A 20668-nucleotide genomic window follows, 5' to 3' on the forward strand; every position below is an offset into this window, starting at 1 on the left:
GTGACTTTTCAACCTAGTTCTTAAAGACATTTCACAGGGAGACCAGACAAATTTGTTCTCTGCAGGGATGGTAAGGGAGAAAGACATATTTGGTCTCCCTGGTGCTGTTTTGAAGGAAAAGACTAAAAGATATTATTTATATAGTTATCTAAAATTGGAAAAATATTTTATATTCATTTGTTTTTCAATTTAATGCTCACAATTGCCCAGGGATATTGGTGTTACTATAATCCCCATTTTACAGAAGAGGGAATTAGGCAGAAAGAGGTTATATATTGTGACACCATAGATGTATGAGAGAAATTATGACCTTGATTTTATAACATAAGGTTGAGGATTCTATTTTTTTGTCCTAACTCTTTCTTGTTTGATATTTTAAAAAATGTGCAGAGAATTCTAAAATAAAATAATACTATTTCTAGTGATCCTGGAGATGCTCTGGAAACATTTATTTTTGCCTAGAATAGGAAATGTTGATTTAGATCCATTAAGATCCAGGTAATCATTGGTTGTTAGATCTGGAAAATGAGTTCAGAGTTGAAAGCTATAAAAGCTTTTATTTTATGTCTTTTTATTTTTTGTTTTTTTTTTTTGCTATGTAATGAGGCTAAGTGACTTGTCCAAGGTCACTCAGCTAAGTAATTATTCTGTGTTTGAGGTCAGATTTGAACTCAGGTCCTCCAGACCCCAGGGTCAGTGCTTTATCTGCTGTGCCACCTAGCTGTCTCTCCCCCCCTCCCACAAAAGTGCTTAACAGGTAAAGTTAGCTCTGAGTGAAGGGAACCTGGAACCTAGAAACTAGAATGATGTGAGACTATGAGGAACTTCAAAATGTCAGAACTGAAAGGGGCATTAGAGATGGTCTAACCGAGTCTCTTTGTGTTAATGGATTAGAAAACAGAGACCTTGGGATGATTCCATGGTATGACTAAGGTCATACTAAATTAACTCCCAATTCAGAACGATTGGCAGAACTAGAATTGGAAGTGAGACATCTTTTATCCAGATCAGGGACTGTTCCTTTATTTTTTTTTTGGAGGCAGTCTCTTTATCTTTCCCAAACTGGAGTAAAGTCACCAATCATCTCCTGATGCCATGGGTAACTCCATTTTTGATGGGCTGGTCCATACTTCCTCTTGCACTCTAGTAGCCTCTTGCTCTCCATGGCTCATTCTGTAACCAATTGACTCTAGTCCATTCTGGCTTAGAACTTCCAAGTTCAAAAGATACATCAACTTCAGCTTCCATCAGCCTCCATAACAGGGATTACAAACATGGGCCGCAATCATCTCCCTCCCTCCCTATCCCCATGTCCCACCTGTGCCTTCATTTAGCCTATGGTCCCTTCATTACATCACTCATTTACGGACATTTTACCTAAAACTCATTTCCATGATGACTGGCTGTATAGATCGCTGGGTTTTTGACTTAATTGATACTCCACTATAATCTCATCCCTTTGGTTTTATCATCAGGTCACCACTTTGCTTGACCATTCTACCCATAGTCAGAATATTTCCTTGCTTCAGCTAGTCTTTCCTTTGTTGCTTTGTTCCTCAACTCTTTTTTCCTCCATATGAAAGATAAGAGAGGATAGTTAGTTGCTTGTCAAAGGGAATATTTGAGCCTACCTTGGTTCTCTCCTTAGCAAACCTGATCTCCTTCCAACTGACCTTTTTCTTTAGGTGGCATCTGAATACTTTTCATTGCTCTGGCTCAAAATCTGAGTCATGTATTAGTCTTCCCATCCCTCATCAACCACCACCTGAAAATATGCAAGGTCTTATCAGTTCTTCCTGTAAGTTAGCTCTTGCCTCCTTCCTGCCCTTTTTAGTCACATCACCATTCTGATCATTTTGTTCCTCATGATCCTGGGTCTGGGCTGTTTAGTTGCCTCTTAATGATTCTTTCTTTCCCTTGTCTGCCTCATTCAATCATTCTTTTAAATAGTCTGCCTCAGGCACACAATGTTCAGAATATCCAATAGCTCCCTATTGTTGATGATAGTATATTTATATATAATATGGATCCTCTCTTTCATAAGATATTTAAGGACCTGGCTGAAATTACCTTCTAAGACTCATTTCTCAACTTCTTCATATGCTCTACATTTCAGACCAGCTAGGATGCCAGCTCTCTTCCATAATAGGCCTGGTCTTCTCTGTATTCCATGAATATGAAAAAAAACTTCTCATTTCTTGAATGCCCTACAACCTTCTCTCCATCTTTCAGAATAGCTATTTTTGTTTCAGGGCCCTGATCAGACATAGTTGAAAGCATTTTCTTCCTCAATTTTTAGTCTTGTTTTCTCTCTCTTCCCCCTTTCCTGCTTCCCTTCCTGTATGTCTCCTTTGGCACTCTTCACTCACTACTTGTCTATGGCATTCTCTGTAAGTGGCATAGCCTGGTCCTCGCCCATCAGAGCAGAAGACAAATATCTTGAGCTCCAGGACAATGTGCTTTCTTCTGTCTTTGTGTCTCACGTCCCGAGCACCAGACCTTGCATCTTCCATGAACATCTTTAGTAGACAGGAAAGTCAACGAAGAGAAGGCAGGAAGTTTAAAAGTAACCCAGGACAGTCCTCTCATACTTAGGAACATGAATTAGATTAACATACTTATTGCATATCATTTTCAGGTAGACATCTCGGTGGTGTAGATGACTGAGTATTCAGTGAACTCTGAAGAAGATTTAAGTTCAAATCCTGTTTCTGACACTAGCTGTGTGAAACTGGTCAAGTCATTTACGTCCTCTTAGCTTCAATTCCCTCATTTGTAAAATGGACAGAATGATGGCACCTACCTCCCAGGGTTATTATGAAGGTCAAATGAGATAATATAGATGAACTACTTTACAGACCCCAGAATACTATATCAATCCCAGATTTTCCCTACCCAGAAAACAAGGGAATGGACTAGATGATCTCGAAGGCCTCTGAAATTCTAAAGCTTAAGAGCTGTGATTCCTGAGGGTGAATCTCTCCCTTCCCTTGAAGGTCAGGCAGTAACTTTGGGAGGTCAGATATTTTACCTACTCACCCCACCACTCACTTTCTTTTCATTGTGCCTTTTCTAGGGGTGAGAGACTCCTGTCCTGTGAGGAGATTAAGATTCAGCCCCGCTGTCTCTCTGACCCTATTTCTTCAGGCTCTGCTTCAGCCCTAAGATAGTTTCCTGAGCACACACAGTTCATTGGGATTGATGAGAGATTGGCCTGTACTCTCATTCTGACTTCTGCTCCCTTCAGGTCTAGGCAGACTGGAGTCCTAAGGGGACATCTCTTCAAGTGCTCCCAGTGGGAGCACACTTATGATAGCTGCACAGCAGAGGGACCTCTTCTCTTGGGCATTTCTGGACCTAGAGGATGAGGAAAATGGATAGATGAGTGTGATTATTATCAAAGTCACTTGCTAACTGTGGGTAAATTACCTAACCTCAGCCTTAATTTCCTTGTCTGTAAAATGATGATAAATAACAGCACCTTTGTCATATATATTTTATGAGGATCAAATGATATATCATGTCTAGTGCTTTCTAAACATTAAAGTGGCACATAAATAATGTCATTAACATTATGTTATTATTATTTCCAAAAGAATGGCACACCTCCTGAAAAAGCATATATATAGTCTATTTCTTTCTTCCTTCCTTTCTTTCTTTCTTTCTTTCTTTCTTTCTTTCTTTCTTTCTTTCTTTCTTTCTTTCTTTCTCTTTCTTTCTTTCTTTCTTTTTCTTTCTTTCTTTCTTTCTTTCTTTCTTTCTTTATCTTTCTTTCTTTCTTTCTTTCTTTCTTTCTTTCTTTCTTTCTTTCTTTCTTTCTTTCTTTCTTTCTTTCTTTCTTCCTCCTTCCTTCCTTCCTTCCTTTCCTTCCTTTTCTTCCTTCCTTCCTTCCTTCCTTCCTTCCTTCCTTCCTTCCTTCCTTCCTTCCTTCCTTCCTTCCTTCCTTCCTTCCTTCCTTCCTTCCTTCCTTCCTTCCTTCCTTCCTTCCTTCCTTCCTTCCTTCCTTCCTCTTCCTCTTCCTTCTCCTCTCTCTCTCTCTCTGTCTCTCTCTCTCTCTCTCTCTCTCTCTCTCTCCCCATGTCTTTGTGTATATCTTTGAAATATCTTGGGTTGTTTGCAATTAGGTTTGTGTTATTTTAGTTAAGGAATGAATAATCTATCAATTAATTAATTGAAAAATTATAATCAAGTCTTACATGTGGACCAAGCACTTGGAATAGAAACATGTAAAATAGGAATTTGTTCTTAAGGCATTTGAAATCTATGTGAAAAAATATGTACTGATCAAAATATATACACAGGAAATATGAGATATTTATGGGAAGGTCCTAATTACAGAAAAAGGATGAGAGGACAATTCGGGGAAGACTTTTTAGGGAAAATAGTTCTTGAACAGATTAATGAAGGAAGTGTGTCATTCTTCAAGGTAGAGTTAACAAGGGAGAGGATTCTAGTCATTCACCAATGTGAATGCATAGAAATAGAAGGTAAAGGGCAGCTAGGTGGTGCAATGAATAGAGCACCGGCCCTGGAGTCAGGAGCACCTGAGTTCAAATATGGCCTCAGACACTTAATGATTACCTAGCTGTGTGGCCTTGGGAAAGCCACTTAATCCCGTTTTCCTTGCAAAAACCTAAAAAACAAAACAAAACAAAAAAGTCATTACAGATTGTGAGAAGCAGATTAATGAATTAGTTTAGAAAAATTGGTAGAAGCCAAATTGATTAGAATTTTTAAATTCAAATCATGGAATTCATATTTTATCATAGAGGCAACAAAAAGTTCCTGTATTTTGTTGATGAGTAAAACAATATGGTCATGTATGTACTTAAGGAAAAATTCCTTTGGTGGCTATGAATATGATGAGCTTGAATTATGAGAAATGAATCAATTAGAGCAAATATGAAGTCATTACAATATTCCCAATGAGAGGTGCTCCAGAACTGAATCTGGGTAGTGTCTATGGGAACACCGAGGAAGGGACAGATGTGAAACTTCAAGATGTGGCACATCATTGCCAACCATAGATGATGATGGAGAATGAGGCATTGAGAATTACAATGTGGCTATGAAGCTGAGAGATTGTAAGGAAGGTCGTGTCCTCGACTACAGAAGATGTGGAGAGTGATAGGTTGGGGAAGAAACATGAGTTGTATTTTGGACATGTTAATTTTGAAAGTCTCATTGATTATTTAGATTAAAATGTCCTATTAATAAATCAGTAATTCACCAATTATTTAATTAGCTTCCATTTTGAAGGAGATACATAGAAAACAGCAAAATTCAAGATTAATAGGACATGATTTTGGCATGATTAAGTACGTACAAAATCTACACAAAGCAGGTGGAAAATTACCTAAGAAAAGAAGATATTTGCATCTGGGAAGACTGAGAAATTCACCCACAGAAGATGAGACTTGTGCTAAGAGCTAAAGAAAGCTAGGTAACCCAAGGGGTAGAGGTAAAGAGAGAGCACCCAGCTGATAGTGAAAAGGACTGGAAATGGGCTGCAACATTTGGGTGAAGGGAAACAAGTAGACCCATAAGGCTGGATCATAGAGTGCGTGATGAGGAGTAATGTGAAAAAAGGGAGGAACAGGCTGGTTGATGATGAACTTTTGATGTCAAAAATTAGTTTATATTTGACTCCTCAAGTAGGAGAAATTCCCTAGACTTTATTGACCAGGGATGAGTCATGGCCTACCCTAGCTTTTAGGGAAATCAATAGATTTCTATAGATGGAGCATAAAAGATGTTTGCCTGACTGTCTTAAGGGAGAATGTATATTAGTTTTCATATGTCAACTTAACCCTTTCATAGCAAATGCTGATTTCATACATGAACATTACAAATAATGAATAATGAGTAAATCTATTTATTATAGACAACCTGGAAAATAGAGATGCAAGTAGTATAGAAAATCCAATATATACAGGAATCAGATGGCTTTCCAGTTGAGTGATGTAAGATACCAGTTCATCCAAGGGGAGGTGGAAGATCATATGTGATGAATAACAAAAAAACATGCAAATAGGACTGATGTAGGATAATCCCCAAAGGTAATTTGTTGCAGTTTTTTTGTAAAAGTGATAGGGAGCAACTGGATTTCTTGGATGAGGTGTCAGGCCTCTTCTTCTAAAACATTACAACGGAGGTTTTGGATTTCCATAAACATGTGCACATACCCATTTGCGTATATGTTAATTTGAGGGTCTCCTATTTATGTATGTGGGTTGATATCATTGAATTTTTCTCATTTCTTGTTTGCCTTGGCTCTTGATTGTCAAACTTTCTATTGCTACTAAATCGATGGGCGACTTTGAGGAGGTCCTATGACATCTTTAGACCCAAATCTCCTTCTCTGTAAAAATGAAAGGATTGGATTGGAAAATCATTAAGATCGATGCCAGACTTAATTTACGTGAGTCTATAAGCTCTCTCAGACTCAATTTTCCTACCTGTAAAATGGGGAAAACAATGCTGTATCACATACCTAACAGGGTTACTCTGAAAATCTGATTGGATACAAAGTGACAAAGTCCTTGGCGTCAAGGTGTGATATCAAGTCACACAACTGATACATTCTAGTTATGTGACCATAGGCAAGACTCTTGACTTCTCAGTAAAAATAATGTTTTGTGTCCTTCATTCTCACAGAAGACCATGACCTCTCAATACCTCCCAGATAACTCTTTAATACTTTAAATCACAGCTGAGTTTTGGGTTGTCAATGAGCATAATTGTAAATCAATGGAACCATTTTTAGGTCTACAATTTCCTAAATCAGAGTTAGGGAACCTTTTTTCCCACCAAGAGCCATTTGATATCTTTGACATCATTTGATTTCTATAATTTACCACTAAATGACTTTTAGATTTATTGAATTTTGAATCCTGCCTGTGGTGTGATGATAGTGCCAGACCAAATGATTTCATAGGCCTTATACAACCCTAGGCTGGATGTTATCTGCCCCTGCCTTATATCAATGAAATTACAAATCCTGATTATTCCTTATTGTATATATGAAACTATTTAATAATAATGGTAAGCTATCACCACCAGAGTCATAAACACCATCATTATTATTAATATCATTATAATTGCATAAAAGATGATGAGTTCTTGTAAAAAGCTTTTAAAAGATAGTAAGAGGGTGATTTCTCAATGTTCCGTATAAGTTTGTCAGTTTTAATCCTCATTTTTCTATCCTGAATATTTGAGATCTTGTTTATATATTGAAGCAGTGAGATGGGATGCTCTCTGAACTGCTCCCATATTTAACTTTTAAAGAAAAGAAATGAGATACTCTTTTGCTTGGATGTTTTTCTCAACTACCTCAATAGAAGGCAAGACCTGACTCATGCACAGCTTTTTATAAAAACTGTCATGGCTTCTTTTACCTCCTTGTTTCTTAGACTGTAGATCAAGGGGTTCAGCATGGGGATCACGATACCGTAAAATACAGAGGCCACTTTATCATTCTCTTGTGACTCACTGGAAGAAGGTTGTAAATACATGTAACTACTTGTCCCATAGAAAATAGCAACGGCGGTTATGTGGGAGGCACAGGTGGAGAAGGCTTTGTGCCTCCCTTTGGCAGAGGGCATCCTTAAGATGGCAGAGAGTATGTAGATGTAGGATAAGAATACAACCAGCAAGGTGCTTACCAGGTTAAAACCCACAAAAATCAGTATCAATATAACATTAAAATGAATATTAGAGCAGGAAAGGATCAGGATTGGGGGCAAATCACAAAAGAAGTGATTGATAGCATTGGAATTGCAGAAGGACAGTGAAAGGAGAAATCCTGTGTGTGTGGTGGCATTCAAGGAACCCATAACATAAGATCCAGTGACTAACTGGATGCAGGCTCTCCGGGACATGATCACTGAATAACGGAGTGGGTTACAGATGGCCACATAACGATCTACAGCCATGGCAGCTAAAACATAACATTCAACTGTGGCAAATATACCATAAACATATAATTGTGCAATACACCCTGAGAATGAGATAGATTTATCGGAGACCAGGAAGTTTACTAATGTCTTAGGAGTGATAGCAGATGTGTAACAGAGGTCAGCAAAAGCTAAGTGTTGGAGGAAAAAATACATGGGCGTGTGAAGTCGAGTATCACACTTGATGAGCAGAATCATACCAACATTGCCCACTAGAGATGCAATGTAGATGATCAGAAACACAAGGAAGAGGATGTACTGTACTTCTTGTCGCACTGCAAACCCCAATAGAATGAACTCAGTCACGCTGGTGCCATTCCTTTGGATCATGGCTTTCATTTCATCTGCAAATGAAGGCTAAAGAGAAAAGGACAAAAAGATAGAAATAACCTCATTAGGAAAAAATAGAATTTAGTTCAATGTTGAGGCATTTTCTTTAAACAACTTACTATATTGAAATACTTTGTTTTCACATCATTTTTCTTTCTGTAATGATCTTTCCCAAAGATTTCACCCCAGGATCCATGCCTGAAGAAGAAAGAGGCAAAAAGAGTTCAGGAAAATCAACCAATACACCTATCATGTTGAAGGATACTCTGATTTTTTTTTTCTCTCATATCCTCTGATTTTTGTTATTATGGTTACCACACATGAGACAGTTTAGGAATCCTTGTGACTTTTAACCTAGTTCTTAAAGACATTTCACAGGGAGACCAGACAAATTTGTTCTCAGTACAGATGGCAAGAGAGGAGGACATATTTAGTCTCCCTGGTGCTGCTTTGAAGGAAAAGACTAAGAGATATTATTTATCTAGCAACCCAATGTTGGCAAAAATACTTTACATTCATTTATTTTTAAATTTAAAGCTCACATTTCCCCAGGGATATTGGTGTTTCTATAATCCCCATTTTACAGAAGAGGAAATTAGGCAGAAAGAGGTTAAGTGTTTTGGCACCACAGATGAATGAGACAAGTTTTGAACTTGATTTCTTGACATCACATTGAGCACTCTCTTTTACTGTATTACCTCTTTCTTGTTTGATACTTTCAAAATTGTGCAAAATACTCTAAAACAAAATATTAATTTTTTTATTGATCCTGGAGATGCTCTTGGCAACATTTTTTTCTTTGCCTAGTATGGGAAAAAATGAGTATGGATAGATAGTTAGATCCAGGTAATCATTGGTTGTTGGACCTGGAAAATGAGTCCGGAGGTGAAAGCCCTAAGATTGCTCTGTTTTTAATTTATGTTTTTTTCTTTTTGATTTTTGCAGTGTTATGGGGTTAAGCATCTTGCCCAAGGTCATACAGTTAAGTGACTATTAACTTTCTGTGGCCATATTTGATCTCAGGACCATCCAAACCCCAGGATCAGTGCTCTATCCACTGTGCCACCTAGCTGCTCCTTATGAGAGTACTCTTAGCAGGTAAGGTTAGCTCTGGACCCTAGAAAATAGAATGATGTGCATCTATGAGGAACTTCATTCATACTGTCAGAACTAAATGGGTATTAGAGATAGTCTAGCCACATCTCTTTGTAGTAACAGATTAGAAAGCAGAGACCTTGGGATGTTTCCATGAACTGACTAAGATCATACTAAATTAACTCCCATCTCTGAGCCATTGGCAGAAGTAGAATTAGAAGGGAGGTATCCTTTTATCCAGACATGGGCCTGTTGCTTTATTTTTTCTTTTCTTTTCTTTTGGAGAGTCTCCTTATCTTTCCCAGACTGGATTAAAACTATCAATCATCTTCTGTTGTCACTGGTAATTCCATTTTTGATGGGCTAGTCCAAATCTCCTCCTGAACCCTGATATTCTCTTGTTCTCCATAGCTCTCCATGACTCATTCTGCATCCAATTGACTCTAGCCCTTTTGTGGCTTAGCCCTTCCAAGCTTAAGATAAACATCAACTTCAGTCTTCAGTAACTTTCATAACCTAGGCCACAATCAGCGCCCTCCCTCCCTATCCCTATGCCCCACCTGGGCCCCTCATCTTCCCTGTGGTCTCCTCTTTACATAACTCATACATATACTTTTATACCTAAAACACATTTCTATAATGATTGCCTATATAGGTTACTGGGTTTGTGACTTGAATTATACTCCACTATAAGCTCATCACTTCTGTCTCATCATTAGGCCTCCACTTGCCTGACCACTCTACTCATAGTCAGAACATCACCTTGCTTCAGTGAGTCTTTCTTTCATTTCTGTTCCTTACCTCAACTCTTTTTTCCTCCAGGTGAAATATAGGAGGGGATAGTGAGTGACTTGTCCACAAGGGAATGTTTGAGTCCACCTTGGTTCTCTCCCCAGCAAACCTGACTCTCTTTCCAATTTACCTTTTCCTTTTCTTGGCATCTGAATACTTCTCATTGCCCTGGCTCAAAATCTGAGTCATGTATTAGTCTTCCCATTCCTCATCAACTACCACCTGATAATATGCAACATCCTATCGATTCTTCCTGTAAGTTAGCTCTTGCCTCTTTCCTGCCCTTTTTAGTCACATCACCATTCTGATCATTTAGTCCTTCATGATCCTGGGTCTGGGCTGTTTAGTTGCCTCTTAATGATTCTTTCTTTCCCTTGTCTGCCTCATTCAATCATTCTTTAAAATAGTCTTCATCAGGCACACACTGACCTGGTCCTCCAGAATATCCAATAGCTCCCTAATGTTGATAATATATACACTATATATACTATAATATGGATACCCTTTCATCAGGTATTTAAGAACCCATCTGGAACTACCTTCTAAGACTCAATGCCCATTCTTCTTCATACACTCTACATTCCAGGCAAACTAGACTTCCAGCCCTCCTCCACAGTAAGCCTGCCATCTCTGTATGTTGTGAATATGAACACGCTCATTTCCTTTCTGCCCTACATCTTTCTCTCATCTTTCATAATGTTTCTGAAAGTTTTGTTTCCTCAAGGCTTTTATCAGTCACTCAGAATTTCTCAATTGAAAGTATTTTCTTTGATTTTTACTCTTCTGTTCTCTCTCTTGCTCTGTCTCTCTCCCCTTTCCTGCTTCCCTTCTGCCATATGTGTCCTTGGCCTCTCCACACTCATTACTTCTCCATATATTCTCTATAAGTGGCTTAGCCTCTTCCTTCCACATTAGAGTAGAAGATAAATATCTTGAGCTCCAGGACAATGTACTTTCTTCTGTCTTTGTATCTCAAGTCCTGAGCACCAGACCTTGCATCTTCCATGAACATCATTAGTACCCAGGAGAGTCAATGAAGAGCAGGAAGGAACTTTAGAAGTAATCAAGGACAGTCCTTTAATACTTAGTAACATGAATTGGACTAACATTCTCATTGCATATCATTTTCAGGTAGACAGCTGCATAGGTGGTGGAGTAGGTTTAGTATTTGATATACTTTCAGGAAGATCTGAGCTCAATTCCTGCCTCAGACACTAGCTATGTGAATCTAGGCAAGCCATTAACCTCCTCTTAGACTCAGTTTCCTCATTTGTTAGATAGGCAGAATGATGGCACCTACCTCCCAGGGTTATTATGAAGATACAAAGAGATAGTATATGTGAAGAACCTTACAGATAAAAAAATGCTGTATTAATTCCAGATTTTTTCCTGCCCAGAAAAGGAGATGGACTAGATGATCCCTAAGCTTTGTGAAATTCTAAACCTTAAGAGCACTTGTTCCTGAGAGTAAATCTTTCCCTTCTCCTGAAGGTCAAACATTAACTGCAGAAGGTCAGATGTTTTACGTACTCACCCCACTGTTCACTCCCTTTTCATTGTGACTTTTCTTGGAGTGAGAGACTCCTGCTCTGAGAGGGGCCCTCTGACTCTCTGACCCTAATCCTCCAGGCTCTGTTTCTTTCCCAAGATGCTTTCCCCAAGCACATACAGTTCATTGGAATAGATGAGAGACTGTTTTCACAGAATGTAATCTCATCTAAGTTCTCCTGCTCCCATCAGGTCTTGACTCATTGGGGTCCCAAGGTGACATCACCTCAAATGCTCCCAATGTGGGCACACATATGACAGTCACATGGAATAGGGACTTCTTCTCTTGGGCATTTCTGGACCCAGAGGTTGAGGAAACCTCAAGAGAAAATGTAATCATTAGCAATCTTCCTTCTGTTTTTCCCAGGAGAGCTATTCTTTTCTAATTATTTGGGAATTTTTCAGAAATGATTAGAAATTACATTCTTAGAATTTTTAAAGTTTGCAAGCACTTGATACTGCCATTGTTGCCATTTTTCATTGTACAGACAAGCTACCCTGTGGTTTGGAGGGCCCAGATGATTTGAACTGGAACATGGGACTAGGAAACAATCAATCCCTTCATCACCAGCCATTCAATAAGGACCCTCCATGTGCCAGACACTATGCAAGAAAAAGCCAAGGTTCAAACATTATTCACTTGACTTTTAGTCTAATGAGACACAATGATGAGTCACAGTTCTGAAACTTGGAATCAGGATAGATGGGTTTAGTATTTCCTCAGACACTTGCTAACTGCGGGCAAATCACCTAACCTCAGCCTTAATTTCCTTGTATGTAAGACAAGGATAAATAACAGCCTCCTAGTCATGAAACTTCTGTGAGTATTAAAAGGTATAGCAAGTCTAGTGTTTTCTAAATATTAAAGTATTACATAAAAACTTACTGTTATTATAGGTATATTATTATTTTTTCCAAAAGAATGGCATACCTCCCCAGAAGCACCAATCTATATAATATAGTTCTCTCTCTCTCTCTCTCTCTCTCTCTCTCTCTCTCTCTATATATATATATATATATATATATATATGTATATATTTCTGTGTGTTTATGTATGTATGTATGTGTGAGTGTGTGTGTGTGTGTAGTGCTATTCACTTTGGATACAATTGCATTCAGTTCTTGCAATTAGTTCATTATTTTAGTTGAGTGACGAGCAATCTACCAATTAACTAGTTGAAAAATAATTAATTCTTTCATATGGAGCAAGCACATGGAGTGCAAATATGAAAGACAAGAACCTACTTTTAAAGAGTTTGAGGTCTATATGAAAAAATGCATTGATTAAAATGTATGAATAGGAAATAGGAGATCTTTCTAGGAGAGTACTAATCAGAGGGATAGGAGTGAAAGGATGACTCAGGAAAGACTTTTCATGGAAGGTCATTCTTGAACAGAATATGAAGGAAGTATGGAATTCTTCAAGGTAGAGTTAACAAGGGAGATCATTCCAGTTATTCACTAATGCGAAAGTACAGAAGTGAGATACTGTGTAAGATGTGTAGAAAATCATTAAAGATTGCAAGACATGGAATAATACATTAATAAAGTCTAGAAAAGCAGGTAGAACCCAGGTTAATTAGAACTTTAAGGCCAAATCATGTAGCTTATATTTTATCATCATAGCAATAAAAAAATTCTGTATATTGTTGACGGGTGCATGACATGGTCAAACTTGTACTCAATGAAAAATTACATTGTCAGCTACGAGTAAGGTGAATTTACATTAGGAGAAACTCGAGCCAAGTAGAGTAAATATGAAGTCATTGCAGTATTTCAAGTGAGATTTGAATTCAGATAGTGACTGTGTGAGCAGTGAGGAAAAGGTAGATGTGAAATTACAAAAATAGGAGATGATGGAGAATTAGTTGTTAAGAATTGCAAAGTGGCTGTGAAACTGAGAGGTTGTACAGAAAGTAGTATTCTTGACAAAAAGAACAAATGCGGACAGTGAAAGGTTTGGGCAAAAACTTGAGTTGCATTTTGGACATGTTTAGTTTGAGAGTATATTGAATATCTAGTTCAAAATGTCTAATGAATAAATAAAGAATTCATCTATCATTTAATAAGCTTTCATTATGGGTTAACTAGGAAGAGAAAAAGGTAAAATTCAAAGTTAATGGGACATGATAGTGGCATTAATAAGTACATGCCAGATCACCACAGAGAAAATGGAAAATTACCTTAGAAAAGAAGACATCAGCATCTAGGAAGATTGGGAAAATTTACCTGTTGGAAGACTTGAACTAAGACCCAAAGAAAGTTAGGTAGACCAGCTGGCAGAGGTAAGGAGAGAGAACGTTACAGATTGGAGGGCATCCAGCCACCAGTGTAAAGGACTGGAGAAGGGATCTTGTATGAAGTGAAGCAAGTAGACCTATAAAGCTGGATTGTAGAGTGCATGGTGAGTAGTAATGGAAAAAAGGGAGGCATGGTCTGGATTGTGATGAGCTTTAAATGCTTCCAGATTAGTTTATATTGGATTCCTCAAGTAACAGGAACCCCCTGGACTTTACTAAGTAGTTTTTTACTGAGACATGGCCCACCCTATATTTTAGGGAAATCACTAGAGTAGACTACTATAGGTGGAGAACAGAAGATGCATGCCCAACTGCTCTTAAGGGAGAAGGTATATATCAGTTTTCATTTGTCAGCTTAGATTTTTCACAGCAAATGTTGCTTACACATATGAATATTACAAATAATGAATAATGAGTAAATCCATTTATTATAGACAACCTAGAAAACAGAAATGCAAGTAGTATATAAAATCAAATATGTACAAGAATAAGTTAGCTTTGCAATCGAATGATATGATACCAGTCAATTCAAGAAGAGGTGGAAGCTCATTTGTGATGACTAGCAAAACAGAATTATCTGTAAAGGAATTAACATATGATAAGCCTGAAAGGTAATTTAAAGTAGGCAAGAATTTTAAATGCCCAACAGAAAGGTTTAAATTTCATTGTAGAAATGAGAGGGAGCCACCGGAGTTCATGGATGAGGTGAATGTCAGGGTCAGGCCCTTGCTTCCAAAATATTGCCTTATGCATATGCATAAATATACACATATCTATTTACATATATGTTAATTTGAAAGGCTACCTGGTCATAATAACTTGAACTTCTTACAGTGGGTTGGCATCATTGAGTTTTTTTAGTTTCTTATTTGCCTTGGATTGTTGATTGTTAAACTCTCCATTGTTACTAACTAGATATGTGACTTTGAACAGACCCTTTGACATCTTTAGATCCAAATTTCTTTCTATGTCAAATGAATGAATTGGATTGGGAAGTCACTATGATCTCTGTCAAAAGTTTTCTTTCAGGATATATCTCAGACTCAATTTCTTTACCTGTAAGATAGGGGAAACAGTATTGGATAACATATCTAGTAGGGATACCCTTTTTTTTAAGGGTTTTGCAAGGCAGTGGGGTTAAGTGGCTTGCCCGAGGCCACACATCTAGGTCATTATTAAGTGTCTGAGGCCGGATATTAAGTGTCTGAGGTTGGAGGTACTCTTGATACAAAGTGACAATGTCCTTGGAGCCAAGAAGATGTGAGTTCAAGTCATTCACCTCATACCTTCTAGTTTTGTGATCATGGGCAAGACTCTTGACCCCTTAATATCTCCCGAGTAATTCTCTAGCACTATATGTCACAGTTGGGTTTGGGGTTGCTAATCGATAAAATTGAAAATCAATGGAGTCATTTTTAGGTATAGAATTTCTTAAATTAGGGTTGGCGACCCCTTTTTCCTCCCAAGAGCTATTTTGATATTTATGACATCATTTGCTTTCTATCATTTACCCCTCAAAAACTGTTCAATTTATTGAATTTTGAATCCCACCTGTGGTGGTAATGGCAATGCCAGATAAATGATTTTGTGGACCTTATATGACCCCAGGCTAGATGTTGCCCTCCCCAGCCCCTGTCTTAAATCAATGAAGTTACAAGTCCTGACTGTACTTCTTTTCTGCCTAAATGAAAGTCTTTAGCAATACATGTAAGCTATCACCACCAGTCATAGAATTATAGTCATGTTAAAGATGCTGAGTTCTTGTTAATAATTAAAAGTTATTAAGAGGGTGATTCTGATCGTCTCATATAAGTTTCTCAATTTTAACCACGGTTTGTCATATACTGAATATTTGAGATCTTATTTACATATTGAAGCAGTGAGATGAGGTGCTCTCTGAACTGCTCCAACATCTAGCTGTTAAAGAAAAGAAATGAGGGGCCGGCTAGGCAGCCCAGTGGATAAAGCACCAGCCTTGGAGTCAGGAGTACCTGGGTTCAAATCCAGGCTCAGATACCTGATAATTACTTAACTGTGTGGCCTCAGGCAAGCCACTTAACCCCATTTGCCTTGCAAAAACCTAAAAAAAAAGAAGAAAAGAAATGAGATGCTCTTTTGCTCAGATGTTTCTCTCAACTACACCACTGAAAGGTAAGATCTGACTCATGCACAGCTTTTCATAAGAACTTTCATGGCTTCTTTTACCTCCTTGTTTCTTAGACTGTAGATCAAGGGGTTCAGCATGGGGATCACAATACCATAAAACACAGAGGCCACTTTATCATTCTCTTGTGACTTGCTGGAAGAAGGTTGTAAATACATGTAACAGAGTGTCCCATAGAAAATGGTGACAGCGGTCATGTGGGAGGCACAGGTAGAGAAGGCTTTGTGCCTCCCTCTGGCAGAGGGCATCCTCAAGATGGCAGAGAGTATGTAGATGTAGGATAAGAATACAACCAGCAAGGTGCTTACCAGGTTGAAGCCCACAAAAATCATTATAAACATGATATTAAAATAAATACTAGAACAAGAAAGGGTCAGGATTGGGGGCAAATCACAAAAGAAGTGATTAATGGTGTTGACATTGCAGAAGGACAGTGAAAGGAGAAATCCTAAGTGTGTGTTGGAAGTCAGAGAACTCATAACATAACATCCTGTGACCAATTGGATGCAGGCTCTCTGGGACATGACTATTGAATAACGGAGAGGGTTGCAGATGGCCACATAACGATCTACAGCCATGACAGCCAAAAGATAACATTCAACTGTAGCAAATATACCATAAACATATAATTGTATCACACACCCCGAGAATGAGATAGATTTATTGGAGACCAGGAAGTTTACCAACATCTTAGGAGTAATAGCAGATGTGTAACAGAGGTCAACAAAAGCCAAGTTTTGGAGGAAAAAATACATGGGCGTGTGAAGGCGCGCATCACACTTGATGAGCAGAATCATCCCAACATTGCCTACTAGAGATGTAAAGTAGATGATTAGAAATACCAAGAAGAGAATGTATTGTATTTCTTGTTGCACTGCAAATCCCAATAGAATGAACTCAGTCACGCTTGTGTCATTTCTTTGGATCATGGCTTTCATATCATCTGCAACTGAAGTAAATTAAGAGAAGGACCAAGAAGTTTTAGATAGTTCAAATCAGGAATGAAATGGAATTTAGTTTAATATTGAAGTATTTTCTTAAAAAATCTTATATTATTGAATTTTTTTTTCATATAACATTTCCAAATTTATTCTTCTCTACTGCCCAACTCAACAGGCCATGGCTTGTAAAAAAAAAACAATAAAATAGACCAAGAAGAAAAGAGTTTAACTAATGCAATTAATACACCAACTGTGTCTGAAGATGCCTTTATATTTTCTCCCAAACTGTGACTTTGGTTTTCTAAAGTTACCTGACATGAGGCAAATTAATAATCATGAATTTCCTTGTGATTGTTAACCTGGCTCTTAAAGATAGTTTCAAAAGGAGTCCAAGCATGTTTGTTCTCATCAATGATAGCATGAGAGAACTAAGGATTTAGTATCCCTGATGCTATTCTGAAAAAAAACTCTTGCTAGAGTGTGTAAATGATAGTATTAAGAGATAACATTTTCCTTCTACCCTAAAGTTGACAAGACACTTTAGACTTATTTATTTTTAAATGTAATACTTATAATTGCCCTGGGACATTAGTGTTACCATTATTCTCATTTCATAGAAGAGGAAATTAGGCAAGTGGAGATTTAGTCATTTACCCAAAGTCTCATCTCCTATATAGGAGATAAGATTTGAACTAAGACTGTCTGACTCAAAGTTCTCTTTCCTCTATCACCTAGCTGTCTTCTACTTTGGTATTTAAAAAAAAAAATCTCAGAGGACTCTAAAAGAAACCTTTAGTATTGGTATGCTTGTTATCCTGAAGGTGCTCTGGAAACATTTTTTCTTTGCCTAGATAGGATAAGATGACTGTTCAGGGATTTTTAGATCCATGAAATCACAAGTTGTTAGAGCTGAAAAACGAACCCAGAGGTTAGAGCTAGAAGGGTGTTCACAAGAGGAAATGTTAGATTTGAGTGAAAGAACCCTTGAACCTAGAACCTAGAATCATTTGAGACTTGTGGAAAACTTCAAAATGTCAAATTAAAAGGTATAATTAGAGATGGTGTAGCCAAGACACTTTGTATTAACTGATGAGCAAACAGGGCATAAGGAGTTTCCATGATTTGACTAAGGTCTCTCCAAACTATCCCTCCAACTCTGAGCCATGGGCAGAACTAGAAATAGAGTCCAGGTGTCCTTACTCCAGTCCAGGGCTTGTTGCTTTTTTTCTTTTCTTTAGGAGACTGGATCTGCCTATTTCTCCCAGGTTGGAGGTAGAGTGGTCACTTATCTCTCAATCTCACTGCTAATATTATTATGACTTGAACTAGGCCACATCTCCTTCTGCAGCCTGGTAGCCCACTGTTCTTCATGGGTCATTTTATTTGTGCTAGCTTTACTGGGAACCCCCAATTAGCTCTAACTCTATTGTGGCTCAGAATTCCTGAGGGATTCATCAATCTCACTTTCCCCTCTGTAACAGAGGATTCAGGAATGTTCCACAACAACCTCACTTCCTCCCTATTCCTATGACCCTTAGTAGTCATGCATGTAAGTCACATTTCTACAATGTCTGCCCACAGAAATGATTGGTTAGTGTGTATTGAGTAATATCCCATGTCACCTCATCCCTCTTGTCTCATCCTTAAGCCGCTATTCTCCTGGTCACTATGAATGTTACGCTGCTACCATTAGTTTTTGCTTCTTTGCTATGCCCTACCTCAACTCTTTGCTGCAGGTGAAAGACTAGAAAGGTTGTGACTTGTCAAGGTAAAGTTTGAATCCATCTTGTTTCTGACCCCACCAAACCCAACCCTCCTCCCAACTTACCTGTTTCTTTTGTTTCTTTTGGTGGTATCTCAATGGCCTCCATCTCCCGGGCTCAAAATCTGAGTTTTCCCATTCCCTCCTCAACTGCATGCAGTAAGTTGCCAGGTCTTATCAATTCTTCCTATAAACCAACTCTTGCCCTATCCTATCCTTTCTAGTCACAAAGCCATTTTGATAATTAATTTCCTCATCATCCTGGGTCTAGGCTATTAAGTTGCCTCTTAATGATTCTCTTTCTTTCTATTGTCTCCCTTATTCAGCTATCCCTCACAATATTCTGCCTCAGGCACCCAATGCCCCTGTCCTTCTGCAGAATAGTTCCCTATTATTCTGATAGCATATATAACATGGAAGTTCTTTCATCAGGTATTTAAGGACCTGACTGATATCTCATTTCTTTTCATGTACTCTATGTTCCAACCAAACTGGACTGCCAGCTGTCTGCCATGGTAAGCTTGCCTTCTCTCTCCTCTGTGAATATGAACCAGCTTCTCCTTTCTTGAGTGCCCTACCTCTTTATCTCATCTTTCAGAATCCTTCTTGTTCCTTCTAGAAGGTCCTCTTCCCAATTTCTATTCTTGTTTCCTCTCTCTTGTTCTTTCTCTCTGACTCTGCCTTTCTCTCCTTTTTTTCTTTCCTCTCTTTCTATGTCTCTTTTAATTCTTTACTTCTATGTAATATTATCTCTAAATGGCATATTCTGCTTCTTCCCCATTAGAATAGAAGCCAAGTGCCTTGAGCACCAGAACAATTTTTATCTCAAGCCCTGAGGATCAAGCCTGGCATGGACACAGGAGAGTCTATTAAGGGCAGGAAAGCTCTTTAGTGGTAATCAAGGGCAGCCATCTCCTTCTTACTAATGTGCATTGGATTAATACACTTGTTCCATATCTTTGCTTCTCTCTAGGTGGTGTGGTAGATTGTGCAGGAGACTGAGTATTCAGTATACTCTCAGTAAGATCTGAGCTTAAATCCTGCCTTGGACATCAGCTGTGAAAACCCAGGAAAACCATTTAACCTCCTCTTAGTTTGTTTCCTTATCTATAAAATGGGTAGAATGATGATACCTCCCTCCCAGGGTTATTATGAGGATCACATGAGATAATATATGTAAAATACTTTATAGACCATAGGGTCCTGGAGCAATCCTAGACCTTCCCTACCTGGAAATGAAGAGGATGGATGAGATGACCTCTAATGTCATTGAGGTTCTAATCTTAAGAGCTCTGATCCCTGAGGGTGAATCTCTTGCTTCTCCTGAAGGATAATCAAAAACTCTAGAATGGCAGATGTTTTATCTATTCACCCCACCACTCACTCCCTTTTCATTGTGACTTTTATGGAGGTGAGAGGGGACTCCGAAGCACTCTTTGTCTCTCTGACCCTAATTTTCCTGACTCTGCTTCTTCCCTAAGACATTTCTCCAACTTCACTGGGATTGATGAGAAATTGGTTTCAGGGGATGGAATTTCACTGTGAGTTTGCCGGCTCCCATCAGGTCTAGACTCACTGGAGTCCTCAAGTGACATCTCTTCTTATGACAGTCATACAGCATGAGGCCCTCTTCTCCTGGGCATTTCTGGTCACAGAAGATGAAGAATGCTCAGGAGAAAAACTGATCATTAGCTACTCTTCTTCTGGTTTCCCAGGAGTGCTATTATTTTCTAATTACTTGGGTATTTTGCAGTGATGATCATAAATTTCATTCTTAG

General features: G+C 38.3%; 2 protein-coding genes across 2 annotated transcripts; both read right to left on the minus strand.

Annotated features, from left to right (window-relative positions):
- Positions 1-7358: 7358 nt before the first annotated feature.
- On the minus strand, positions 7359-8288 carry LOC141516762 (putative olfactory receptor 5AK3). Its single transcript, XM_074227744.1, has one exon. The coding sequence runs from the start codon at positions 8286-8288 to the stop codon at positions 7359-7361; it is 930 nt and encodes a 309-aa protein (XP_074083845.1).
- Positions 8289-16186: 7898 nt separating this feature from the next.
- Positions 16187-17116, minus strand: LOC141516763 (putative olfactory receptor 5AK3). The gene has a single exon (XM_074227745.1). The coding sequence runs from the start codon at positions 17114-17116 to the stop codon at positions 16187-16189; it is 930 nt and encodes a 309-aa protein (XP_074083846.1).
- Between the last annotated feature and the right edge of the window lie 3552 nt (positions 17117-20668).

The sequence above is a fragment of the Macrotis lagotis genome, chromosome 3, assembly GCF_037893015.1.
Source record: "Macrotis lagotis isolate mMagLag1 chromosome 3, bilby.v1.9.chrom.fasta, whole genome shotgun sequence".
NCBI lineage: Eukaryota > Metazoa > Chordata > Mammalia > Peramelemorphia > Peramelidae > Macrotis > Macrotis lagotis.

What these genes read in the sequence shown, in the direction of transcription:
- LOC141516762 (XM_074227744.1), bottom strand. Translation starts at nt 8,288, where the DNA reads ATGATCCAAAGGAATGGCACCAGCGTGACTGAGTTCATTCTATTGGGG.
- LOC141516763 (XM_074227745.1), bottom strand. Translation starts at nt 17,116, where the DNA reads ATGATCCAAAGAAATGACACAAGCGTGACTGAGTTCATTCTATTGGGA.